Below are 27,993 nucleotides of genomic sequence, written 5' to 3'. Positions count from 1 at the left end.
TGTTTAGGGCTTTATAGGTGATAACTAGCACTTTGAATTGGGACCAGAAACTTAGCAGCAGCCAATGGAGCTGCTTTATTAGGGGCATTGGGTGCTCCCTATAGTTGGCTTCCATTAGTAGCCTGGCTGCAGATCTTTGGACCAGTTGCAGTTTCGGAGTCATCTTCAAAGATAGCCCCATATAGAGTGCATTACAGTAATCAGATCTTGACGTAACTAAGGCATGGACCACTGTGACCTAGTCAGGCTTTTCGAGGTACAGTTGCAGCTGGCACACAAGTTTTAACGGCAATGGCACTCCCGGCCACCATTGACGCCTGAGCCTCAAGCATTCAGTGCTGAATCCAGAAGGACTCCCAGACTGTGGACCTGTGTCCTCAGGGAGAGCGTAACCACACCAAGCACAGGTTGCCAACCTATACCCTGATTAGCCTCATGACTGACTAGGAGGACATCTGTATTGTCTAGATTAAGCTTCAGCTTGTTAGGCCTCATCCAGTTCATCATGGCTGCCAGGCACTGGTTCAGGTTTCAGACTTCCTTGGAATTTGGTGGAATGACATGGTGGAGTGGAATGTCATCTGCATAGAGATGGCACCAAACTCCAAAACTCCAGATGTCCTCTTCCTGCAGTTTCACGTAGATGCTCAAAAGCATGGGGGATAGAATGGAACCTTGCAGGACCTCACAGGTCAAAGGCCAGGGGTCCAAGCAGGTGTCCCTCAGCTTCACTAAAATGTGGTCCTCCAGGAAGGAGTGGAACCACTGCAGTGCAATGCCCCCAAGATCCATTCCAGAGAGCCGCCCTAGAAGGATACCATGGTCGATGGTATCAAAAGCCGCTGAGATGTCTAGTGTTTGTGTATATATATTTGTATGTGGTTTTGCTCATGCATTGTAATGTATTTTGGGGGGATTTTTAAGTCCCTTCTGCTGTTTTTTTCAGTGTTTTTATGAGTGATGGTCACTTGTCGGCCTGATAGGTGTTTTGTGTCCAAATTTTGTGTCAATTCATCCAGAAGCTCTTTGAAAGATTACTAAGCAGTGTTTTTGAAAGACTAGCTTTGTGACAACAGGAGCTGTGTTGAATATGGGAAACAAAGACACAACATGTGAGGGAAGATGGATAAAAACACCAAGACATGTTCTGGAACGTACCAAAGAGTTCTCAAGAATCCTCTTTAATCTGTATTTAGCTTATTAACAGTCAGTAGTTTATATTTCCCTTTAGGATTAAAAAGCAGCCAAAACACCTTTCCAAATCTCGTAGGTGGGGTTGCATTCTGAAACATCTGGGGAGGAAGTCTTGTCATAGCACGGCCACCTTGATTTTCCCTTTGTATTGCCAACATCTTCCCACCAGGGATGCCAATCTGCATTCACGTTTGGCATAAATGAGTTACCAGTCATACTTGATGGGAGATTACGTGTGGGTTAACACTGCGTATTCACATCTGTGTTGAGCAAGTGAAGACTGATCAATGCCCTTAAAAGACTGCTGCCGACAGGAGCTGTGTGCCTTTGACTATAAAGAGGGGAGGAATTAAAAGAATTGGGGAAATATATAGCCATTGTGAATTTCTGGCATTTATAACTCTGTGGCAGAACAACAGAATGAACTGGCATCTTATTCGAGCTGTGGGCATATGAGCAGCAAAACCGATAAATATATATATTTCCCGATGCCCACAGGGAAGAACTGAGTCTCCAGGCATTATTTGGAGGGAAACTAACTAAAGTGATTAAAAAGACTTCAAATGCCCTTGGTTCCATTGGCAAAAAAGAAAAGACATTAAGAGCCCTTTCTAGACATGTTTATCAAAATTATGATGATGAGCAAGTCGTCATGGGGTGCATAGATTGAAAGCTTTGACCTTTTTCCTTATTAGAATACCTAAGGATTTTAAAATGTATCGCTTGACTTCTGTTATTAAAATCTGTAAAATGGGTGCGATGCTACAAAGTGATTCAAAGGGGTGGTCATCTAGTGTCAGTTGTATGTTTTAGGGCAGGCTGTGTCTCCCCAAAGGGTGGAACAAGCCATTTACATAGGAACGGATTAGAAAAGAATCTGATAAAACTGGAAGGGATCCCAAAAAGCTGAGAATGGGCTTAACAGCCAAGAATATCTAGAATTGACAGGTATTGAATCAAAAACACGAACACTTTCTCACCTGTCATCCCTTGGCATTTCACTGCCAGGAGGACATCCAGCACATAAAGATTCTCTCTCTGACATTTACTTCTCAATTTCTGTTTGTAATAAAGCTATCGGGAAGTGACTAGAGAACTATGCAGGAATTATAAATAGTTTATCCAAGACTGCTTTCTTCAACCCAGTTTTCCCCATGCATCTGAAGGGCACCCCATTGGGGAAAGCTGACTTGAGACTTCATTGCACAAGTGAGCCATTTTGAGGCCATTCCAGCCTTTCATTTTTACGAGGGACGTTCATTAAAGATTTCCCCTGACCCACTTCTATTTATCACAGGATGCTGAAACTGCACATGTGTAATGATTTAAGCCTCTATAGGTTACGTGCCAATTTACAACTCAGAACTGATAACAGTTTTGATGTTACAGGTGTGGAAGTGATGTGAGGTTTGAGAATGGACCCAGTGGAATACAAAGCAGTCCTCAAGTTCCTTTACTTGAAAGGCCGCACACCAAAGGAGACATTCGATGAGATGAAAGAGGTTGATGGTGATGATTCTCCATCATATGGTGTAGTCAAGGACTGGCATCGTCAATTCCAATGTGGTCGAACTTCGGTGCAAACAGCTCCAATTCCAGGGTGACCCCACTCTGCACTGAATGCACCATCCAGCAAGTGGAAGTTGCCATTTTGGAAAATCGCCGTGTAACCATTTGCCACCTAGCCCAAAATGTCAAGTTGAGTGTGTGGTCCATGGCAAAAATCACCCAAGACCATCTTCACATGCATAAGGTATCTGCTCGTTGGGTCCCCTGGCTGCTCACGCCTTTCCAGAAGCAGGAACGAGTCAAATGCTCTCCAGCTCTATTAACAATGATGTGACATGGAAACTTTTTCAACAGACTGAAAGCTGGGTCCATCGCTATGATCCTGAGACTAAAGTCCAGTCAATGCAATGGAAGCATCATGATTCACCGCCTCCAAAGAAGGCACGTGCCCAACTCTCGGCAGGCTAGGTCATGCTCACAGTATTTTGGGACCAGCACGGAGTAATATTGATGAATTTCCTAGCAAAGGCTCCCATGATCACTGGGCCATACTATACTTCACTGCTGCGGAAATTGTGGGAGGCCATCAAAACCATGAGACAATGTGGCATGCCCACCAAAGGTGTCCGCCTTCTGCAAGACTCGCCTGTTGGCCAAATGGAAGAAGCATGCTCCTGTGGCTTTGAAATTCGACAGCAACCCCTTATTCACCCAACCTCGCACCATCGGACTTCCACCTCTTTCCAACAATGAAGTTATTTTTGAAAGGCAAGCATTTTTCAGATTGTGAGATTCTGATTTCCGAAGTCACAACGTGGCTTTTGGCGCAACCTGTTGACTTCTTCAAGTGAGATGTTTACAGTTGCCTAAAAAGATGGGAGAAGTGTGTGTCCCAAGGTGGCACCGATGGAGAAAAGGACTCATTGCTGTGCCAAGTTGCATTGCTCTCAGTCCACAGAAAGCGGGTCAGGGGAAAAATTTAATGAACACCCCTCGTAAAAGCGGGCCAGAGATGTATGGTCCCAATCCAGATCTAGTCCAAATTAAGGGAAGTTTGGGTCTGTTGTGCAATTGTCACTGCTCTGGTTTTCTGCTTCTGGGGTGACATGGACTCCTTGAGACCTTAAAGCAGAAGAAGTTGGGCGTCTCCTCATGTTACGCCACAAGCAGAAAATGGAGAAGCAGGAGCAACACAGACATTTGCTGAGGCTTGGTCCTTTCTCCTTGTTCAGGAGGCAGCCCTCAACCTAAGCTCGGCCGAGACTGTGGAACCTCCTGTTGCTACTCAGGAGTGCATGGTGGCCCGATGCAGGCATAGTGGGGTGCATCAGCTTGTGGGGTTTGGCGTGGAGAGGAGGGGCACGTCGTCCCTCCGGGTCGCTCCTTCGGCATCTCGTCCTTCGCTTCCCGCGGCCCGTCGGAGCAGGGATGGCCGTCGGTAGAGTTCTCCGTCCCGGAGGCCTTCCGGAAGAGCCTTGCGTTTGCTCTCAGGAAGCAGCATCAGGCAGAGAAGAGCCAGGATGTTGAGGGAGGCCAACACGATGTGTTCAAGGAAGGAGCCGTGCTGCTCTCGCAAGCGGAGCACCGGAGCACTCAGACCGCCCAGCGAAGCCAAAGCCAGAATGACACCCAAACCTTTGCCCCTGCGGAAGAGAGTGGCTTTTATTCATTCTGTGGAATCATGTCCATCTCGAAATATTAGCGTACTCCTGACCTCTGTTGGGAGTTGACAGCTCCAAAACATCTGGATGGTCACATGAATTCTGTCCTATTATAAGCTGATCAATGAGTTGAGCCTCCCTTATCCCAGGCATGGGCAAACTTTGGCCCTCCAGGTGTTTTGGACTTCAACTCTCACAATTCCTAACAGCTGGTCTGATTGGCCCAACAGGCAGTGCTCACAGGGAAATCCCATTTGAGCAGCATGCAGCAGCCACTCCGTGTGCTGCATGGTGCCGAATAGGGGAAGAGCTGTGACCGGCTGCCATGTGGTCCGTTCTGGACGAAAAAATGTGGCGGCTGAGCCTTTATCATTACGGCCAACTGAACAAAAAAAAAATCTTGGCTGAGCCCTTACTTTTTGGCCAACTGAACAAACCAAACAAGCCGGATTGGCCAAAGGGAACCAACCAAACCGAATCTGTGCACAAGCCTAATCCACACTAAGAAAACATTTATCACTGTAGATCTAGCTCTGTGTGACTTGGCAGAGTAAAAATCCCTCTTCTTCTAGAGCAGGCATGGGCAAACTTCAGCCCTCCAGGTGTTTTGGACTTCAACTCCCACAATTCCTAACAGCCGGTAGGCTGTTCGGAATTGTGGGAGTTGAAGTCCAAAACACCTGGAGGGCTGAAGTTTGCTGATACATGTTCCAGTGTGTGATGATAATGAAAACATGGAACAGGGCAAACAGCAATGGAGTTTCAATCAAAGAAGCTGTGCAAGAAAGGATAGATCAGAAGGTAAGACATAACCTTGATAGGAAAGGTGTTCAAACTACAATCCTTCTCTATCATTTCTATTCCAGGACCATGAGCCCCCCCAAAAGCCCCCCAAATCTCTTATATCTGACCTGATAACAGTGGGGATGACCTCAGAGGCAAAGAAGATGCTAAGGGAGCCAGCCGCATGGGAAGAGAACAGGCCCAGGATGGAGAAGGTTCTCCGCGCAGCATTGTTCAGGTCTGCAACACAGAGGGAAATCAGTATTTTAAAGCAGAACCAACCAAATGGTGATAGAAATGGGTTGACCCAGAATTTTAGGAATTGGTAGTCCCCAAAAGTAAGTCCTCCATGACCTAGAGATGGGAAAGATATGTACATTGTCCTTAATTGTTGGAAATAGCAACCTTCCCAAGCCTCCACTAGTTATTTATTATGTACTAGCCGTCCCCTGCCATGCATTGCTGTGGCCCAGTCTGGTGATCTGGAAAATAAAGGAATGGTTTCTAATATATATAATTCCTTTATGCTTGTGGGTAAACAGTATTCCTTGTTGTTTCTGTGTCGGTGTTGATGTGGAGATTGTCTGGTTTGCCTATTTTGGAACATGCCATATATCATTGTCCTTCTTTAGGGGTCCCTTTAAAATCTATGATACTATATCTATGTGTGTGTGTGTGAATCATATATATCTATCTATATCTATGACTGGATGGCTCTTTTTTGTTCTTGCCCCAGTGAAGGGAGTTGGACTGGATGGCCTTAAGTATTTCCTGTTGGTCATGGGGGTTTTGTGTGGGAAGTTTGTCCCAATTCTGTCATTTGTGGGATTCAGAATGCTCTTTAATTGTAGGTGAACTATAAATCCCAGTAACTACAAATCCCAAATGTCAAGGTCTATTTCCCCCAAACTTCGCCTGTGTTCATATTTGGGCATATTGAGAATTCGTGCCAAGTTTGGTCCAGATCCATCATTGTTTGAGTCCACAGTGCTCTCTGGATGTAGATGAACTACAACTCTCAAACTCAAGGTCAATGCCCACCAAACCCTTCTAGTGTTTTCTGTTGGTCATGAGAGTTCTGAGTGCCAAGTCTGGTTCTATTCCATCGTTGGTGGAGTTCAGAGTGCTCTTTGATTTTAGGTGAACTATAAATCCCAGCAACTACAACTCCCAAATGACAAAATCAATTTTTTTTTTTAGTGAAGGACATACATTGGGTTGTTAGGTGTGTTGTGTCCAAATTTGGTGTCAATTCGTCCAATGGTTTTTGAGTTCTGTTAATATCACAAACGAGCATTACATTTTTATTTATATAGATATAATTCAGATTGCTTATTGTATTGTATGTATGTGTATTGGTATACAATTTTACCTTAAATCTTTGTTGTGGGTGGGGCTGCAAACCATGTAATCAGAACTGGGATTGTTCAGGACTCAGACTCCATTTTAGAAGAGAGTATGCTTTTAAAAAGACATAGGAACAGTATGCTTTTAGAAGTCTGTATGAACAGAATTCTGTACAGAAGCCATAAGACTCCATTGGGCTTTTTAGACTCTCAGAACAGAGAAATGCTTTAGATTATTGACTGTTGATTATGAGAAAGATGCTCTATATCACCTACACAGAGAAACAACTTCAAATCCTATCTGTAAGTGGAATGATAAGCAAAGTACCTGTATGCTGAATACATAAAGTTTGTGAGTAAATCAACTAGGTTATTTCTAAAGAAGTCTGCTTATTTTTGTCTCTTGAGAGCATGGTTAAAAGCAAATATATTTTAAGGGAGAGTATAAGTTTTGGGGCAACTAAAAAGAACACTTCTGAAACTCTGTTATATGTGCACTGTTGTGCAATGGCATATTTTTGTTCCTAACAGTTCAAAGACATACCTAGATACATCAGTTTAACAGCTGAGAAACCTAATTGCCTTGCATGAATGCCATTTTCCCAAAAGGTTATGACTCTTAACAGGTCATGCTTTTACCCAGATGTTATGGCATCATTTTTCAAAAGGTTTTGACTTCTAACAAGGTCATGCCTTTCCAAAAATTATAAAATATCCAAAAGGTTCTGGAGATTTCCATTTTCCAAAATTAATATATTCACTTGATCCTACAACTCTTAAGACTCCGGGATGATGCAGAAAAGGCCAACCAAAATGAACTAGAATATCTTCCGCAAAAGGTGACCATATCGTTAGGGTTTTGTTAGTTTTTTTAGGAGAAAAAGGCCAATAAAAGAAGACTGTGATAATCAAAGATTATCCAATAAAGCTGAGCATTGAGAAAACGGGCACAGAGAAATCACCGCTTCTTATGACTATGACTTGAGAATCATCCCACAAAAGTATTTGAGCTCAGGATGGGGAAAAGAAAGTCCTCCTAACACCCCATAATTGGCTTAACAGTATTTGCTGCCACCCGTTTAAGGCGGCTTTAAAAGGGGATTAAGACCAATGCAAGGCGAAGGACAGAACTTTCACTGGTGATGAGCTGTCGTACGTATGCGCCTTCAAGTTTCCTGTCGACTTATAGCAGTCCTATGAATCTTGTGGAGTTTTCTTAGACAAGCAATACTCAAAATATGGTTTTGGCAGTACGACTACAGCAAACATCCAGGTTGTTGATCAGCTTTGGCTTTGAACAGAAGAAATGGGGAAAAGCGATTAGCTTCAAGACCTATTTTGGGCTTCCTAGAAGCATCTGGAAAACACAACAATGGAGTTGAATCTTCCACAAATGAGAACTGGGTTTGCAGCCTGAGTCCTGGGTTTTACTAACTTCCTGATATCCTTTTATTCCTATGGATTAGGCTGCAGAAGAAACTGGTTTAATATATTGCATACTTCATGCCCATGTAAACATATCTAAAAACGGGGTGTGCATTGGAATTGCAGGTGAGATACATAGATAGATAGGTTGTCAAAGGCTTTCATGGCCGGAATCACTGGGTTGCTGTGAGTTTTTCAGGCTGTATCGTCATGTTCCAGAAGCAATCTCTCTGGATACTTAGCCCACATCTATGGCAGGCATCCTCAAGAGGTTGTGAGGCCTTGGAAACTAGGCAAGTGAGGTTTATATATTCGTTGAATGTCCAGGTGGGAGAAAGAACTTGTCTGCTTGAGGCAAGTGTAAATGTTGCAAATGGCCACATTGATTAGCAGCACTTAGAAAACAGGGGAATTCCAGACATGAAACAATCAGGGTCAGCTAACGACTCCCAATAAAGGAGTCCCCCAGGCAGGAAGCAGCCAGGCTTTGAAGCTGTAAGGCCATTCAATGCTAACCAAGGTAACCAATTGCAACATTCAGACTTGCCTCCAACAGACAAGAGTTCTTTCTCCCACCCTGGACATTCCACAGATGTATAAAGCCCACTTGCCTAGTTTCCAACAGACCTCACAACTCTGAGGATGCCTGTCATAGATGTGGGTGAAATGTCAGGAGAGAGTGCTTCTGGAACACGGCAGGCAGCCCAGGAAGCTCACAGCAACCCAATGATTCTAGCCATGAAAACCTTCGACAATACATAGTGCAACCATATGATTTGCGATAAAGAAAACCCTCCTGTGGAAAATATAACATTGCTCTGCGTGTTTTTGTTCTTTTTTTGTTAGTGATAGAGAAAAATCATCAACAGAATTTGCTGCCGAATTCTGGTGGTAGTCTATAGGCTACATGTGGCTGCCCATCTACTGTATTTCTTTGCTTCTAAGATGTCTACTATTTTCAGTATCATCAAAACTATCTATCTATCTATCTATCCATCCATCCATCCATCCATCCATCCATCCATCCATCCATCCATCTATCTATCTATCTTACTTGCGATTCCAAGGTGCACCCAGTTTTTAGAGATGTTTATATGGGTATCTTAGAATAGAAGAAATACAATACTGTGGCCACTAGAGAGTTCTCTCAGCACCGTTCATGATGTATTGTTTCTTCTTTCCAATACCAGAACAACATTTTTGTTGTTGTTTTGGAAAATCAAAGCAAACCACCAGAAGAAAGGTCTTCTGGTCATTCCTGCTCCCAGGATTCCACAGCACTGAGCCGTAGCAGTTAAAGTGGTGCCAAACTGCATTAATTCTATGGTGCAGATGCAGCCCAAATCTCCATCCAGCCTCCTAGCATGTGAGCCCAATGCGCAATGCTCCATCATGCTTACACTCTCCCAGGCCCAGCAGGATCAGGGAGGCGATGCCAGTCAACGTGGTGGTCAGCAGGAGGATCCCTCGTCGCCCATACCGGTCCACGCTCAGGCACAGGAAGAGGCAGGCCAGGCCCGCACTGCCGGTCGACAGCAGGTAGGAGAGGTAGAACTTGGTGTGTGGGTCCTCCAGGGAATCCCAAGCGAGCTGGTAACAGTGGCAGATGGCATGGGCAATGAATCTGCAGCGGGGAGGAGGAGGGAGGAAGGTGCAGAGATTGTATGGCATAGTTGAGTATTTACTTTTTTCTTTGTTGATGCTAGCATCAATGTTTAACATTTACACAAATGATCGGGCACTGACAGAAGGGACAAAGAGTTTCATTTATGCTGACGATCGTGCCATTACCACCCAAGCAGGGACTTTTGAAATGGTTGAACAAAAGCTCTCTTACTGCCTATTACAGGGAAAATCAAGTGATTCCTAATCCATCTAAAACACAGATATGTGCTTTTCATCTTAGAATCATAGAATCATAGAGTTGGAAGAGACCTCATGGGCCATCCATACAGTTGGAACCAACCCCCTGCCAAGAAGCAGGAATATTGCATTCAAAGCACCCCTGGCAGATGGCCATCTAGCCTCTGTTTAAAAACCTCCAAAAAAGGAGCTTCCACCACACTCTGGGGCAGAGAGTTCCACTGCTGAACGGCTCTCACAGTCAGGAAGTTCCTCCTCATGTTCAGATGGAATCTCCTTTCTTGTAGTTTGAAGCCATTGTTCCCCGTCCTAGTCTCCAGGGAAGCAGAAAACAAGCTTGCTCTCTCCTCCCTGTGACTTCCTTAAAGTCACAGGGAGGGATCCTCCTGCTGACCAAGGATCCACCTGCTGACCACCATGCTGACCTTTTAAATCGTAAAAACAGACAAACATGTCGAGATCTGAGGATTACCTGGGAAGGAATTCCACTGGAGCATTGCAGCGCACCCAAATACCTGGGAGTTACCCTGGACCGTGCTCTGACCTACAAGAAGCACTGCCTGAACATCAAGCAAAAAGTGGGTGCTAGAAACAATATCATAAAAAAGCTGACTGGCACAACCTGGGGATCACAACCAGATACAGTGAAGACATCTGCCCTTGCACTTTGCTACTCTGCTACTGATTACACATACCCAGTATGAAACACATCTCACCACGCTAAAACAGTGGATGTGGGTCTTATTGAGGCATGCTGCATTATCACAGAATGTCTATGCCCTACACCACTGGAGAAATTATACTCTTTAGACGCTATTGCACCACCTGACATCTGCCGGGAAGTAACAGTCAATAATGAAAGGACCAAGATAGTGACATCTCAGGACCATCCCCTGGTCAGATATCAGCCAGCACGCCAACGCCGTAAATCAAGAAATAGTTTTCTAAGATACTCACAGGAACACCTCAGCAAGCGAGAGTCCAAAAGTGACAGGTTAAAAACCCAGAACCTCAATCCATGGCTCGAACCAAATGAGACTCCCTCCTGGGCACACAAAAGACTGGGCAACTTGGAAGGCACTGAACAGATTGTGCTCTGGCACCACGAGATGCAGAGCCAAGCTTAAGAAATGGGGTTACAAAGTGGAATCCATGACATGCGAGTGTGGAGAAGAGCAAACCACAGACCACTTACTACAATGAAGTCTGAGTCTTGCCACATGCACAATGGAGGACCTCCTTATAGCAACACCATAGGCACTCCAAGTGGCCAGATACTGGTCAAAGGACATTTAGTATAATGCCAAGTTTTTAAAACTTTGTGTTTTTTAAATACATTACAACTGCACCCTCTGTTTGCTTCTGATATGATAAATAAATACTTGTTTGTTTACAAAAACAGGAAGTTGTTGTTCACTGCTCAAGAGTTTGGACAAGATATTTACTGACAACAACTCCCAGAATCCCCTGGCCAGCTTGACCACCAGACAACATTCCCTATCAAGAGAAGAATTTACATTTTCATGATAGTGGTTCAGAAATAGCTCAAAACATACAGATTTGAACTAGACTTCCATTCAAAGGTGTGTGAACAGTTTCCTGTGGTGCCACCAGTTTCCTTTTCTCAGCTCTAAGCTCGCTCCCTGCCACCTTTGAAGGATTTTCTCCTTTTGTACCATCTCACGCTCTTTTCCCGTCCTGCCCTCAAATGTCTGCTTTTGAGGGACATCGTGTCAGGAGCCACTTACGTGGTAAAACCAAGGATGAGGATGTTTTTCCAGATGTTTCTGCAGGAGAGGAGGGCGCGGAGAGAGATCTGGGCCGCAGCAGGGAGATGGCAGGCGTTGTCCAGTTCTTCCAAAGAGAAGATGCAGAATGGAGGAGGACAGAAGGAAATGCATTCAGAAGAGAAGAGATGTCCTTCCAGAATTAACATGGAAAGCCATAGAGGACAAAGATGATGAACCCATGCTCCTCCAGCTACCTTCAACATCATTTTAGTTGGGTACATCTACACCAGGCCTGGGCAAACTTGGGCCCTCCAGGTGTTTTGGACTTCAACTCCCACCATTCCTAACAGCCTCAAGCCCTTTCCTTTCCCCCCTCAGCCGCTTAAGCGGCTGAGGGGGGAAAGGAAGGGGCCTGAGGCTGTTAGGAATGGTGGGAGTTGAAGTCCAAAACACCTGGAGGGCCCAAATTTGTTCAGGCCTCCCCCCCATTGCTTAAGCTATGATTTGATGACTATAGGTCAATTTACTTTGATTTAACGGTGCTTTGGCATTTCCCAAAACATACCTGTTAATGCCTCTTGAGCTTCTGATTCCTGGGCACCCCCTCCTTGGGCCAGATCGATCAAAATCTCCTTGGCCTGAGCTGTGCGGCGAGTGGCCAAAAGCCAACGGGGAGATTCGGGATAAAATCCAGGACATCTAGGAAAGGACGGGGAAGGGGAGGGAAACAGAGAAGCACACAGACCTTAACAATCCTCCTGCGAGACAATCAAACAACTTCTAGGCTGTGGATGGCCAACGTCTAGACTGGAGATGGGCAACAACTCCCTTCAACCTTGGACAATGGTGAGCGATTATTTGTATTTATTTTATTTATTTACTAGCTTGGGTCCCTGGCGTTACCTGCGTTATTTGAAAAAGTCATTTTTTTATTTTACAAAACGCATAAGGTTGTGGGTGAACTACAATTCACATCATGCCAAGTTAACCCCCTGAAACCTCATCAATACTTAAAAGTTTAATATGTTGGCCAAGTTTGCTCTCTAGATGCATCATTGGTGGGGTCCATGTGATATTGGGCTGCAGGATAAACTACAGCTCCCACCACGGTGGGTCAGTTCCCCCAAACTCTGCCAGTAGGTTCAGTTGCTCATGGGGGTTCTGTTAAATCAGTGTTTCTCAACCTGGGGGTTGGGACCCCCGGAGGGGGGTCGCAAGGGGGTGTCAGAGGTATCGCCAAAGACCACCAGATAACACAGTACTTTCTGTTAGTTATAGGGGTTCTGTGTGGGAGGTTTGGCCCAATTCTATCGTTGGTGGGGTTCAGAATGCTCTGTGAATGTAGGCGAACTATAAACCCCAGCAACGACAACTCCCAAATGTCAAGATTCTATTTTCCCCAAACTCCACCAGTGTTCACATTTGAGTATTCTTGTAGAGTTTGGTCCAGATCCATCATTGTTTGAGTCTACAGTGATCTCTGGATGTAACTGAACTACAACTCCAAAACCAAAGGACGCTGCCCACCAAACTCTTCCAGTATTTTCTGTTCGTCGTGGGAGAACTGTGTACCAAGTTTGGTTCAATTCCATCGTTGGTGGGGTTCAGAATGTTCTTTGATTGTAGGTGAACTATAAATCCCAGCAACTACAACTCCCAAATGACAAAATCAAGTTTTTTTTAGTGAAGGACATATATTGGGTTGTTAGGTGTCTTGTGTCCAAATTTGGTGTCAATTCGTCCAGTGGTTTTTAAGTTCTGTTAATCCCACAAACGGACATTACATTTTTATTTATATAGATATAGACATAGGTGTGCCACCTTTCTTCTGAATTGAGACCTGAGTCAGCTCACAGATAAAATTAGGGGGAGGGGGTTGGACTTGGGGAGATGTTTGCAATGCAACATTACTTACCCATACAGCAGGCAAAGCCCAAGTCCAGAAGACATCACTCCTTGAAGGACCCGCCAGCTTCCGCAAGCCAATGCCAGTCCGAGAAGTAGGAAGTGGCCTCCCACCATGAGAAGGTCTCCTGCCATGGCTACAGGCAGCCGCTGGGGAGGACAGCACAGCTCCAAGCCTTTAAAAATGGGGAGAGAGAACAAAATTAAGGCTTTGACTAGCCTTTAACTTGGCAATTCTTCCCTGTTTCAAGTTGTCCCTATATAGGTTGCTGTGAGTTTTCTGGCCATGTTCCAGAAGCATTCTCTCCTCTCATTTCACCCACATCTATGCCAGGCATCCTCAGAGGTTTTTTGAGGTCAGTTGAATGCTAGGCAAGTGAGATTTATATATCTGTGGAATGTCCAGGGTGGGAGAAAGAACTCTTGTGTGAATGCTGCAATTGGCCACCTTGCTTAGCACTTAATGGCCTTGTAGCTTCAAAGCCTGGCTGGTTGCTGCATGGGGGATCCTTTGTTGGGAGGTGTTAGCTGGCCCTGATTGATTCTTGTCTGGAAAGACTACACAGAGAAAGTCACAAGAATGTGGGCAATTTTAACAGAAAGGAGGAAACTATGAACATGAACAACATCTGGCTACCAGTATTGAAAAACTCTACAATCAGAACAGTAAATAAAGAACAACACTAAAAAAAAACCCAGGGGAACTCCAGACAAGAATTTCTCAAGTAGCTTCTGTCACGAATAAAAAAGCTAACACCACCCAACAAAGGATTCCTCCAGGCAGCAATCAGCCAATCTTTGAAGCTGCAAGGGCATTCAATGCTAATCAACCCCACTTGCCTAGTTTCCATCAGACCTCACAACTTCTGAGGATGCCTGCCATAGATGTGGGTGAAACATTAGGAGAGATGGCTTCTGGAACATGGCCAGATAGCCCAGAAAACTCACTGAAACTCTGTGTTGATTTCTTTTATCTTTTTAAATTGTCCCTTTTTTCTCCTCTTCTCTTCCAGATTTGCATAGTGAATGATCATTCTCCTTATTTAATCAATTAATGTATTTATTCAAACTCATATCTTTTCATATCTTAAAGGTAATTTCTTTTGTGAGTAGGTTATAGTTATCTATCATTTGCGTAGATTCTACACTTACTAAATCTTCTTATACAAGTGTATATATCTATAATACCAACCTTATTGAAGTTGAATGAGGTACAAGGTGGGGTGTCCCAAATGCCATGTGCAGTAAGGTTTTTATGCAGATGGACAACCTTCTTGATGTACAAGATGGGTTGCCCTAAATGTCACATGGAAGGTTTTTGCACAGATGGACAACCTTCTTGAGGTACAAGGTGGGTTGTCCCAAATGCCATGTGCAATAAGGTTTTTGCACAGATGGACAATCTTCTTGAGGTACAAAGTGGGTTGTCCCAAATGCCATGTGCAATAAGGTTTTTGCACAGATGGACAATCTTCTTGAGGTACAAAGTGGGTTGTCCCAAATGCCATGTGCAATAAGGTTTTTGCACAGATGGACAATCTTCTTGAGGTACAAAGTGGGTTGTCCCAAATGCCATGTGCAATAAGGTTTTTGCACAGATGGACAATCTTCTTGAGGTACAAAGTGGGTTGTCCCAAATGCCATGTGCACAGATGGACAACCTTCTTGAGGTACATGGTGGGGTGTCCCAAATGCCACATGCAATAAGGTTTTTGCACAGATGGACAACCTTCTTGAGGTACAAGATGGGTTGTCCCAAATGCCATGTGGAATAAGGTTTTTGCACAGATGGACAACCTTTTTCGAGTACAAGATGGGTTGTCCCAAATGCCATGTGCAATAAGGTTTTTGCACAGATCAACAACGTTATTTATTTATTTAGCAGTTTTGTATACCGGTCTTCTCACCTCCTTTCGAGGGACTCAGGCCGGTTTCCAACATCAATATTACAGACACTCATTAAAACATCATATTCAAAATCACATTAAAACATTAAAATAGCAAATACAGTAATATGATTACAGTGGTCAGTCGTCATCAAAAATTATTATTCGTCGTCATCCATCCATATCACAGGAAAATGGCTCATTCATCGAATGCCAATCCCCAAAGCCAAGTCTTCACCTGTTTCCTGAACGTTAAGATTGAAGGGGCAGTTCTTGTACCTTCTTGAGGTACAAAGTGGGCTGTCCCAAATGCCATGTGCAATAAGGTTTTTATGCAGACGGACAACCTTCTTGAGGTACCAGGTGGGTTGTCCTAAATGTCACATGGAATAAGGTTTTTGCACAGATGGGCAACCTTCTTGAGGCACAAGGTGGGTTGTCCTAAATGTCACATGAATAGGTTTTTGCACAGATGGACAACCTTCTTCAGGTACAAGGTGGGTTGTCCCGAATGCCATGTGCAATAAGGTTTTAGCTCAGATGGACCCCGTACCACCGAATCCCAACTGAATAGTATTTCTTTCCAAACAATGCTACTGCAGGAAAACAAAAACTCCTTGTGTGTCAAAGGTGTAAAGGGAATACTCACGGCTAAGGTAGAGGGCAAGCTGCATGCCTCCCAGCATCGCTCCCCAAAGGCAACGGCCCAGCATGAACACCGAGGGGGAGGCCGCAAATGCCGCCAAGATGCCTGCGGGGCAGCCGAGTGCCAACGCCAGCAGGAGAGTGCTGCGCCGCCCCACGCTGAAGACAAGAGGCATGGGAAGTTATAGTCTGTGTATAGTCCAGGCATGGGCAAACTTGGGCCCTCCAGGTGTTTTGGACTGCAACTCCCACAATTCCTAACAGCCGGTAGGCTGTTAGGAATTGTGGGAGTTGAAGTCCAAAACACCTGGAGGGCCCAAGTTTGCCCATGCCTGCTATATAACCACACTGACATATTCTAAAACATCTTACAGCCTTACCTGTCTGCCAGGTGACCCAAAAGAAGGGACCCCGCCGCAAAGCCCAGGAGGAAACAAAGCTGCTCCAAGGGGACAACCCAAGCACGTGAGCAATCCAAGGACCACTAAAGAAACACACAAGACCAGAAACATGAATTACATGCACATCCCCACATTTATCGTTTTGACTTTGATTATATATTCATGCCTTTAATTTGAAAACACCATCTTTAGGAAACCTCTAGGTTTCCCCAGTGCGATTCTATGACTCCATTCCAGCAAAAGCTGATTGTAAAATTGGGCTGGAAGACCTAGAATTATGTACAGGGGTTGAATGAAAAGTAATGCCTCAACCTTTGTTACTTGGGTTTGGATGGGAATATTTTAATAAATCAAATGCAGAAATAATCCTTAGAATGTGCTCTTTTCCACAATTCACTTTTCCATATAATCACCAGACAATTGGATACATTTCTGCCAACGATGAACAAGTTTTCTGAATCCGTCACGGAAGAAGTTGACACTCTGTTTCTGCAACCAGTGTCTCACAGTTCTCTCAATGTCTTCATCAGAAGCATAATAATGTCCCCCCAGATCTTTTTTCATTATCGGGAACAGATGGAAGTCAAGCGGTGCTAAATCTGGACTGTATGGAGGATGCCGTACGGTGGTGAAATCCAGTCTCTGAAATTCTGTTGTGCGCTTTCATTTCAGTCGTCAGCATCCTGGGTACCCATTGTGCACAGATCTTCCAATAGCCAAGGAAAGCAATAATGTGACCCACACGTTCTTGTGAAATGCCGTTTATGCTTGAAATTTCTCTCTGAGTGATACAACGATCACCCTGAATCAATCTGTCAACCTTTTGCTTGTGAAACTCAGTGGTTGCTGTCACAGGACATCCAACTCTTTGTTTGTCACGCAAGTCAGATGTTCCCACCTCAACATCTTTAAACTTACTCGCCCATCGACGCACAGTACTCATATCAACACAATCACCATAATCAGCTTGCATTCTCTGATTAATCTCCTGTGGGGTGACACCTTCTGCTGTCAAGAATTCAATGACTGCATGTTGCTTAAGTTGCATTGATAGACTGTCTGCGAAGGTTCCATATTTTGCACTTTAACAACACAACTGTTCAATGCAAAGGCTTCCTGTCAAAATGAAACTGTAGAGGAGAGCTACTGAACAAGCCAGTACTTGCCAGATACCAGAACTGTCATCTATTGAGGAGTGACGAAGGTGGAGGCATTACTTTTCATTCAACCATCGTAATGCTGTACTGTCGAAGGCTTTCATGGCTGGAATCACTGGGTTGTTGTAGGTTTTTCAGGCTATATGGCCATGGTCTAGAAGCATTCTCTCCTGACTGGGTTGTTGTAGGTTTTTTCGGGCTATATGGCCATGTTCTAGAGGCATTCTCTCCTGACGTTTTGCCTGCATCTATGGCAAGCATCCTCAGAGGTAGTGAGGTCACAACCTCTGAGGATACTTGCCACAGATGCAGGCGAAACATCAGGAAAGAATGCCTCTAGACCACGGCCATTTAGCCTGAAAAAACCTACAACAACCCAGTGATTCTGGCCATGAAAGCCTTCGACAATTCTCTCCTGACGTTTCACGTGCATCTGTGACCTCACAACCTCTGAGGATGCCTGCCATAGATGCAAGCGAAACGTCAGAAGAGAATGCTTCTAGAACCAGGGTCCTCAAAGTAAGGCCCGAGGGCTGGATACGGCCCTCCAAGGTCATTTACCCAGCCCTTGCTCAGGGTCAACCTAACTCTGAAACAACTTGAAAGCACACAACAACAACAACAACAACAACAACAACAACAACAAATGCCTCTAGAACATGGTCATATAGCCCGGAAAACCTACAACAACCCAACAACAACCTTATCTCATCAGCCAAAAGAAGGCCCACACTTCCCACTGAAATACTAATAAGTTTATATTTGTTAAAATTGTTTTTCATTTTAATTATTGTATTGGGTTGTTGTAGGTTTTTTTCAGGCTATATGGCCATGGTCTAGAGGCATTCTTTTCTGACGTTTCGCCTGCATCTATGGCAAGCATCCTCAGAGGTAGTGAGGTCTGTTGGAACTAGGAAAAAAGATTTATATATCTGTGGAATGACCAGGGTGGGACAAAGGACTCTTGTCTGCTGGAGCTAGGTGTGAATGTTTCAACTGACCACCTTGATTAGCATGTAATGGCCGGACAGTGCCTGGAGCAAACTTTTGTTGAGAGGTGATTAGATGTCCTTGTTTGTTTCCTCTCTGTTGTTGTGCTGTTGTAATTTTAGAGTTTTTTAATACTGGTAGCCAGATTTTGTTCATTTTCATGGTTTCCTCCTTTCTGTTGAAATTGTCCACATGCTTGTGTATTTCAATGGCTTCTCTGTGTAATTATTGTATTGTTTTTAAGTGTTTTTTGCACTACAAATATGTGCAGTGTGCATAGGAATTGATTCATTTTCTTTTTCAAATTATAAACCGGCCCTCCAACAGTTTGAGGGGCTGGGACCTGGCCCTCTGTATAAAAGATTTGATGATCCCTGTTCTAGAACATGGCCATACACATTTCCACAGATATATAAACCCTTTTTCCTAGTTCCAACAGACCTCACTACCTCTGAGGATGCTTGCCATAGATGCAGGCGAAACGTCAGGAGAGAATGCCTCTAGACCATGGCCATATAGCCCGAAAAAACCTACAACAACCCATTATGTAATGCTTTCATGCAGTTAGAGCTCATTGCAAAACAAGAGAAGCACCTTCGAGCAGGCCTCGAATTCCTCTTGTGTAATCATAAAAGGGCACTCTGCACTCGGCTAGGAGCCTCCTCGGCCTTTTGCATCCAATCCAGACCTGCCGCCAGCACCAAAAACTGGTTTGGTGACTGTTTAAAATTAAACACACTCTGTAGGAGTGCAAGAATGTAACAGCGGAGAGAAGGAGTGGCACTTTACTTTCCAAACTTTACCTTTCCTTTAAGAAGGTCAAAAAGGCCATACGTAGTTCTTTGTACTTTATCAATTTAATCCCAAGAGCACATCTGGTGAGGTGAGGCAAACCAAGAATGGGCAACTTGGGAGTCCCTGAACAGACTCAGAAGTGGAGTGGGCACATCAAAAGACAACCTGGCAAAATGGCACGACTTAAAAGAATCCCACACCTTGTGTGACTGTGCAGCAGAACAGACAACCCCGCATCTGTATGCTTGCTCACTACGCCCTGCCTCATGTACAGAGGAAGAATTGTTGGAGGCTACAGACAATGCCGTTGCTGTTGCCCATTTTTGGTCAAAAGCCACCTGCGTTCCTTCTAGTCTCAGTTTCATATGAATTTATGCAATGCTTTTGATACAAAATAAATAATAATTTGGTGAGGTAAACACTGAAACAGTGAGTAGGCCGAAGTTTGTTAGAGTTAGTGGGCCAAAGTTGTGCCGCCCTGAGGAGAGTGAGTAGGCCGAAGCCTGTTAGAGTTAGTGGGCCAAAGCTTGTCCATGCCTGATGTTGAAGCCCCAAACACCTGGAGAGCCAAAGTTTGCCCATACCCAATCTGTATCAGATATCTCAATTTCTGTTCACAACAGTAGCAAAATTACAGGAGAGTGAGTAGGCCAAAGCCTGTCAGTTAGTGGGCCAAAGCTTGTGTCACCCTGTGGAGAGGGAGTAGGCCGAAGCCTGTTAGAGTTAGTGGGCCAAAGCTTGTGTCGCCCTGAGGAGAGTGAGTAGGCCGAAGCCGGTTAGAGTTAGTGGGCCAAAGCTTGCCCATGCCTGATGTTGAAGCCCCAAACACCTGGAGCGCCAACGTTTGCCCATACCCAATCTGTATCAGATATCTCCATTTCTGTTCATAACAGTAGCAAAATTACAGGAGAGTGAGTAGGCCAAAGCCTTTTAGAGTTAGTGGGCCAAAGCTTGTGTCACCCTGAGAAGAGGGAGTAGGTCGAAGCCTGTTACTGGGCCAAAGCCTTCCCATGCCTGATGTTGAAGCCCTAAACACCTGGAGAGCCAAAGTTTGCCCATACCCAATCTGTATCAGATACCTCCATTTCTGTTCATAACAGTAGCAAAATTACAGGAGAGTGAGTAGGCCAAAGCCTGTTAGAGTTAGTGGGCCAAAGCTTGTGTCACCCTGAGAAGAGGGAGTAGGCCGAAGCCTGTCAGAGTTAGTGGGCCAAAGCTTGTGTCACCCTGTGGAGAGGGAGTAGGCCGAAGCCTGTTAGAGTTAGTGGGCCAAAGCTTGTGTCGCCCTGAGGAGAGTGAGTAGGCCGAAGCCGGTTAGAGTTAGTGGGCCAAAGCTTGCCCATGCCTGATGTTGAAGCCCCAAACACCTGGAGCGCCAACGTTTGCCCATACCCAATCTGTATCAGATATCTCCATTTCTGTTCATAACAGTAGCAAAATTACAGGAGAGTGAGTAGGCCAAAGCCTTTTAGAGTTAGTGGGCCAAAGCTTGTGTCACCCTGAGAAGAGGGAGTAGGTCGAAGCCTGTTACTGGGCCAAAGCCTTCCCATGCCTGATGTTGAAGCCCTAAACACCTGGAGAGCCAAAGTTTGCCCATACCCAATCTGTATCAGATACCTCCATTTCTGTTCATAACAGTAGCAAAATTACAGGAGAGTGAGTAGGCCAAAGCCTGTTAGAGTTAGTGGGCCAAAGCTTGTGTCACCCTGAGGAGAGGGAGTAGGCCAAAGCCTGTCAGAGTTAGTGGGCCAAAGCTTGTGTCGCCCTGAGGAGAGGGAGTAGGCCGAAGCCTGTCAGATTTAGTGGGCCAAAGCTTGTGTTGCCCTGAGGAGAGGGAGTAGGCCAAAGCCTGTTAGAGTTAGTGGGCCAAAGCTTGTGTCGCCCTGAGGAGAGGGAGTAGGCCGAAGCCTGTTAAGAGTTAGAGGGCCAAAGCTTGTGTCACCCCGAGAAGAGGGAGTAGGCCGAAGCCTGTTACGAGTTAATGGGCCAAAGCTTGTGTCACCCTGAGGAGAGGGAGTAGGCCGAAGCCTGTTAGTAGACCAAAGCTAGCGTCGGCCTGAGGAGAGTGAACAGGCCAAAGCCTGTTAGAGTTATTGGGCAAAAGCTAGGGTCGTCTTGAGGAGAGTGAGTAGGCCGAAGCCTATTAGAGTTAGTAGGCCAAAGCTAGCGTTGCCCTGAGGAGAGTGAGTAGGCCGAAGCCTGTTAGCGTTCGTTTTTGCCTCAGTGAGGGAAGAACTTCTCAGTCTGTGTGAAGAGGCTTCCCTGTGAGGTAGGCCTCACAGTGTGAGGTAGGCTTTAGTCTATGACAGTGGTTCTCAACCTTCCTAATGTCACAACCCCTTAATACAGTTCCTTATGTTGTGGTGACCCCCCAACCATAACATTATTTTTGTTGCTACTTCACAACTGTCATTTTGTTACTGTTATGAACAGAAATGGAAATACCCGATACAGATTGGGTATGGGCAAACTTGGGCCCTCCAGGTGTTTGGGGCTTCAACTTCTACCATTCCTAACAACCTCGGGCCTTCTCCTTTTCCCCCTCAGCCGCTTAAGCTAGCCAATGAGATTTTGGCCTGCAAAAATAGGAGTCTAGTGCCTACTCGCACTCCCACCTGCATCGCAAGTGCGATTGGTGGGGACAAGAGAGAGGGCCTTCTCGGTGGTGGCCCCTCGTCTCTGGAACTCACTTCCTAAAGACATCAGGCATGCCCCAACTTTGGCAGTCTTTAGGAGGAGCTTGAAAATGTGGTTGTTCCAGTGTGCCTTCCCAGAATAATGAACCCTTAGCATTATGTCCTCTAAAAGTACTTTATACTGATTTAGGATTGTTTGTACGTTTCCACCAACGTCCTACCTCCTCTATCTTGTTCATGCCCAGCATTATATTTTTTTAACTTTAATTACATTTGGCCCAGCCATAGATTTTAAATGTGTTTTGTGCTATTGTTCAATGTTTATGCTTTTTATGTATGAGTTTTATTTTTAATTGCTTTGTATTAGTATTTGTATTTTGCTTTGTATTGTGGTTGTTATTGCATGTATTGATGTATTGTGGGCTCGGCCTCATGTAAGCCGCACCGAGTCCCTTGGGAGATGGTAGGTAAAGGTAAAGGTAGTCCCCTGACATTAAGTCCAGTCATGTCTGACTCTGGGGTGTGGTGCTCATCTCCATTTCTAAGCCGAAGAGCCGGCGTTGTCCGTAGACACCTCCAAGGTCATGTGGCCGGCATGAGATGGTAGCGGGGTATAAATAAAGTTTTATTATTATCTATTATTATAGATCCAAGGAAGTCATGCTACCCATGCTCTATTCTGCCTTGGTCAGACCACACCTGGAATCACACTGTGTCCAGTTCTGGTCACCGCAAGCGAAGGGAGATGTTGACTCTAAGGTGGAATGTGTCCAGAGGAGGGTGACTCAAAGGATCAAGGGTCTGGAGAACAAGAGCTGGGCATGTTTAGCTTGCAGAAGAGAAGGTTGAGAGGAGACGTTAGGAGGGCCATTGATCAAGATGTGAGGGGAAGTCCTAGGGAGGAGGAGCAGGCTTGTTTTCTGCTGCCCTGGAGATTCCACCTGAACATTAGGAAGAACTTCCTAATGATGAGAGCTGTTCAGTAGTGGAACTCTCTGCCCTGGAGTGTGGTGGAGGCTCCTTCTTTGGAAGCCTTTGACCAGAGGCTGGATGGCCATCTGTCGGGGGTGCTTTGAATGCAATTTTCCTGCTTCTTAGCAGAATGGGGTTTGGACTGGATGGCTCATGAAATTTCTTCCAACTCTATGATTCTGTGATAAGTGCTGTTGGACAGTAAAATCTGCTGCTGTCTCGGAGTGTAATGGAATCTCCTTTGCCGGAGACTGGATGCCCATCTGTTGGAAGGGCTTTGAATGTGATTTTCCTGCTTCTTGGCAGGGCGTTGGTTTGGATGGTGCATGAGATCTCTTTCAACTCTAGGATTTTATGATTCTACTAGCCGTCCCCTGCCACGTGTTGCTGTGGTCCAGTCTGTGTATATGTGTTTTGTATATGTGTGTATGAATGTGTGTGTGAATGAGTGTATGTATATATGGTGTATTTTGGGGGGTTTAAAGTGTGTTCTGCTGGGGGGGGGGGGTTGTGTGTGTTTTTAGGGGTGATGGACACTTTTTGGATTGTTAGGTGCATTGTGTCAAAATTTCGTGTCAATTCGACCAGTGGTTTCTGAATTATGTTAATCCCACAAACGAAAATTACATTTTTATTTATATACATGATAAGTACCGTTGGATAGTAGAATATGCTGCTGTCTAGGAGTATAATGGAGTCTCCTTCTCTGGAGGTTTTTAAGCATAGGCTGGATGGCCATCTGTCAAGATAGCTTTGATTGTGTTTTCCTGCATGGTAAGGGGTTGTATTGGATGGCCCTTGGGGTCTCCTGCAACTATAATTCTCACCTCTGTGACTGGGTTGCTGGTGAGCGCTGGGAGCCCTCCGTACTCCCAGTTCGGACAATGGGTGTCTTGGCAGGTCACGTTTTCAGGCAGCCGGGTGCCATTGGGGTCCTTGCAGTGCCTGGGGGGTGTCAGGGTGAAGAGGGAGTCAGAGCCATCCCCGAGTCCCAGGAGGAGGCAGGGAAGGCAACTCAGGGCCAGCAGGAGACGCTGGCGCCGTCCCCCAGCTCCCAGCCGCCCGAGCAGCCATTCGAAGGAGGGTGGCCCCGGTTCGGATGCAGGGGCCGCAAAGTCCCTCCGAGGACCCCCGGGGTCCGGAGTCGGGGGGCTCGAATCCATGGCCAGCGTCTGCAGAGAGAACAAAGTAGAGAAATTGGGCAAACCGAGGGGGCCATATACACTGCCATATAATCCAGAACCAGAATGGGCAAACTTGGACCCTCCGAGTGTTTTGGACTCCAACTCCAACTCCCACCGTTCCTAACAGCCTCATTCCTAACAGCTTAAGCGTCTGAGAGGGAAACTGAAGGAGCCTGAGGCTTGTAGGAATGGTGGGAATTGGAGTCCAAAACAGCCGGAGGGTCCAAATTTGCTCATGCCTGTATTAAAGCGTATGTTATAATAATAATCAATTTCCTCTCTCTTAAATTAAACTCAAAGCAGCTATGAATGAAGACTGAGAAGGAAGGAAAGGAAAGAAAAAGAAGGGCAGGAAGAAGGGGAATGCTATGAAAATTGGAAGCAAAGAAAGCCAAACTGGGAGTGAATGGAAACTGGGGAAGATGGAGAAAGAAAGAAGATGAGAAATGGACTAAAAGGGGTGTGGAAGGAAGGAATAGGGGAAGAAATGGAGAAAAAGATGAGACGACCTGAGAGAAAGAATCGAAAGGACGGGTGAAGGAAGAGTGGGTGGTGAGCAGAAAAGAGAGAGGACTGGAGAGGTGGTAAAGGGGATGAAGAAATAAAAGGTGGAGGCGTCAGTCTAAGGGAAAAACAGATCAAGGGCAAATCTGTCCCTCCATATCTATGAGGGGGTAAGGAGTATAAATGGGGAAGGAAAGTCCAGGTGTAGGGAGAGAGATGAAATGGGTGAAGGGAGACAGGGAAAGAAGGAAGGAAAGGAAGGAAGGTAAGAAGGGAAGGAAGGAAATAAGGGAGGAAGGAAGGCAGGCAGGCAGGAAAAAAAGAAGGCAGGAGGGAAAGATGAAAAGGAGGAAGGAAAAAGGAGAGAAGGAAGAAAAAAGGAAGGAAGGATGGAAGGAAGGAAGGAAAGAAGGGAGAGAGGAAGAAAGGAAGGAAAGAAGGAAGGAAGGAAACAAAGAAGGAAGTAAGGAAAGGAAGAAAGGGAGGAAGGAATGAAGGAAAGAAAGAAGGGAGGGAGGAAGAATGGAAGGAAAGAAGGGAAGGAAAGAAAGAAGTAAGGATGAAAGAAAGGAAAGAAAGAAGAAAGGAAAGAAAGAAAGAAGGAAGTAAGGAAAGGAAGGAAAAAATGAAGGAAAGAAAAAAGGAAGAGACGAAGAATGGAAGGAAGGAAGGAAGGAAAAAAGAAGGAAGGAAAGACGGAAGGAAGGAATGATGGAAAGAAGGAAGGGAGAAAGGAAGGAAGGTAGGAAGGAAAGGAGGAAGGAAAGAAGGTTAGGAAGGAGCGAAGGGAGGGACAGAGGAAAGAAGGAAGGAAAGATCAAAGGAAGGAAGATATGAAAGAAGGAAGGGAGGAAGGAAGGAATGATGGAAAGAAGGAAGGGAGAAAGGAAGGAAGGTAGGAAGGAAAGGAGGAAGGAAAGAAGGGAAGGAAGGAGCGAAGGGAGGGACAGAGGAAAGAAGGAAGGAAAGATCAAAGGAAGGAAGATATGAAAGAAGGGAGGGAGGAAGGAAGGAAGGAAGGAAAGAAAGAATGAAAGGAAGGCAGGCAGGTATGCAGGTAGGAAAGAAAGAAAGAAGGAAAGAAGGAAGGAAGGAAGCAAAGAACGAAGGAAGGAAGGCAGGAAAGAAGGAAGAAAAGAAGGAAGGAGGCAGTCTCCTTGGAAAAGGAGAGATGGAGAATAAAAAGGGGGTGTGGAGGAAAAGAGGCCTGAAGGGTGGAGGAGGAGGAATAGGAGGAAGAAAGGGATTACCTCCCTCTCCCTTTCATAGGAAGCGCAGGGAAATAAAGCATAAAGAAGAGAGGAAAAGGGAGGAAAAGGTGGAATGTGAGAGACCCTAAGAAGAGTGGAAGGGAATGGAGGTGGGTGGAGAGAGATGGATAAAGGGAGCCCCCCCCCTTTCCTGGAAAATATCATATGAAGAGGTGAACGCGAAAGGCTTCGAGTGGAAGAGAAAGGGGGAGGAGAGAGAGTCTGGAGAAGGGCAATGGGACAGCAGAGAGAGGAGATCAAGGAGGAAAGAGGGGAACGCGAAAGGCTGCTAAGGAGGAGGGAAGGCGAGGCAGAGGAGGAAAGAGGGAAGGAAGAAGGAAGGGGAAAGGAAGCGGGGAGAACAAAAGGCAGTCGGGCCAGCTCACCAGGCGCTGGGCGGGGAGGGTGGGCTCCCCATCCAAGGCGTCCCCCGGCCCATCGAGGGGCTCCTGCAGCTGGCCTTCCCCTCTGAAAGGCTCCTCTCTTGCGGGCAGGCCCCCTAAGCCTGTCTCGCAGGATCCTGGCTTCCGTGGAAGGTTGCGCAGACGCCGCTTCCAGGGCCAGCCCTCCTCCTCCTCCTCCTCTTTTTCCTCCCTCCCCTTTCGGCTTCCCTCCCTCCGCTGCTTATGGAGACTCAGCCAAGGGAAAGGAGGCCAGGGTGCGTCCACACTGCAGGAGGATGGAGGCGCTTTGGCACTGCCTAAACTCAACGCGGTGGGGGTTTGGAGCATTGCAAGGCTTTCCCTGCTAGAGAGTGACTGGGAAACCCATCAAACACATCCCATGATTGAGTTGCAAGTGGTGCCAAATTGCATTCATTCTCCAGGCCTGATCCAATTTGGGCCCCCCAAGTTGACCCACCATTCCTAAGCAGGTGTGCCTGTAGCTTAGTAGCCCTCAGTTTGAGGTAGACCTCAGTGGGAGAAAGGTCTCAATCTGTGAGAAGGCCTCACAGTGTGAGGTAGGCTTTTGTCTGCGGGAGAAGCCTCTGTGTGAGGTTGGCCTTAGTCTATAAGAAGGCTGAATGTGGTATCTTGGGAGTTGTAGTTTCTCAGAAGTCATTAAATGTTAGACTACAACTCCCAGCATTCTCACAGATTGAGACCTTTCTCCCACTGAGGTTTACCTCAAAGTGAGGGCTACTAAGCTACAGGCACACCTGCTTACGAATGATGGGAGTTGAAGTCCACTTTGACTGTCATTGAGCCGTGGACAAACTTGGGCCCTCCCTCCAGGTGTTTTGGACTACAACTCCCACCATTCCTAAGCAGGTGTGCCTGTAGCTTAGTAGCCCTCAGTTTGAGGTAGACCTCAGTGGGAGAAAGGTCTCAATCTGTGAGAAGGCCTCATAGTGTGAGGTAGGCTTTTGTCTGAGAGAGAAGCCTCTGTGTGAGGTTGGCCTTAGTCTATAAGAAGGCTGAATGTGGTATCTTGAGAGTTGTAGTTTCCCAGAAGGCATTAAATGTTAGACTACAACTCCCAGCATTCCGTAGCATTGAGCCATGGCAGTCAAAGTGGTGTCACACTGCATTCATTCTACAGTGTAGATCAGCCATGAACAAACTTGGGCCCTCCCTCCAGGTGTTTTGGACTTCAACACCCACCATTCCTAAGCAGGTGTGCCTGCAGCTTAGTAGCCCTCAGTTTGAGGTAGACCTCAGTGGGAGAAAGGTCTCAATCTGTGAGAAGGCCTCATAGTGTGAGGTAGGCTGTTGTCTGTGAGAGAAGCCTCTGTGTGAGTTTGGCCTTACACCAACACACAAATATGTCAAAAATATTTAAAAATTAACAAGGATTTTTAAATTACAAAACTGTGGGTCAAGCACTGAAAGAGTTAAATGGATGCAATGATTCAACAAAAGATGCAGTTCTATATAAGCAGGTGTGCCTGCAGCTTAGTAGCTATCAGTCCGAGGTAAACCTCAGTGGGAGAAAGGTCTCAGTCTGTGAGAAGGCCTCACAGTATGAAGTAGGCTTTAGTTTGTGAGAGAAGCCTCTGTATGAGGTAGGTCTTAGTCTGTGAGAGAAGGCCTCACAGTGAAATAGGCCTTAGTCTGTGAGAGAAGCCTCTATGTGAGGTAGGTCTTAGTCTTTGAGAGATGGCATCACAGTGTGAGGTAGGCCTTAGTCTGAGAGAGAAGCTTCTGTGTGAGGTAG

General features: G+C 45.7%; 1 protein-coding gene across 1 annotated transcript; it reads right to left on the bottom strand.

Annotated features, from left to right (window-relative positions):
* Window positions 1-1,145: 1,145 nt before the first annotated feature.
* Window positions 1,146-26,423, bottom strand: SLC22A17 (solute carrier family 22 member 17). Its single transcript, XM_060780016.2, has 10 exons — window positions 26,223-26,423; window positions 23,726-24,070; window positions 16,328-16,431; window positions 15,952-16,106; window positions 13,427-13,592; window positions 12,077-12,210; window positions 11,530-11,635; window positions 9,319-9,542; window positions 5,276-5,387; window positions 1,146-4,346 (listed from the first exon to the last, which is right to left on the bottom strand). Exons 2-10 carry the CDS (start codon window positions 24,059-24,061, stop codon window positions 4,031-4,033), a joined length of 1,653 nt encoding a protein of 550 aa, XP_060635999.2. The 5' UTR covers window positions 24,062-24,070; window positions 26,223-26,423; the 3' UTR covers window positions 1,146-4,030.
* Window positions 26,424-27,993: the final 1,570 nt, after the last annotated feature.

This window comes from Anolis sagrei, chromosome 6 (assembly GCF_037176765.1).
Source record: "Anolis sagrei isolate rAnoSag1 chromosome 6, rAnoSag1.mat, whole genome shotgun sequence".
In the NCBI taxonomy this organism is placed as follows: domain Eukaryota; kingdom Metazoa; phylum Chordata; class Lepidosauria; order Squamata; family Dactyloidae; genus Anolis; species Anolis sagrei.
Note: the sequence above shows the minus strand (reverse complement) of the source record. Positions and strands in the feature narration are given on the sequence as shown.

Excerpts from the sequence above, each read along its gene's own strand:
- SLC22A17 (XM_060780016.2), bottom strand. The coding sequence starts at position 24,061 with ATGGATTCGAGCCCCCCGACTCCGGACCCCGGGGGTCCTCGGAGGGAC. Across the intron at positions 16,107-16,327 it reads TTGGGTCACCTGGCAGACAG|CGTGGGGCGGCGCAGCACTC; the intron begins GTAAGGCTGTAA and ends TCTTGTCTTCAG. Across the intron at positions 12,211-13,426 it reads GGGCTTTGCCTGCTGTATGG|ATGTCCTGGATTTTATCCCG; the intron begins GTAAGTAATGTT and ends GTCCTTTCCTAG.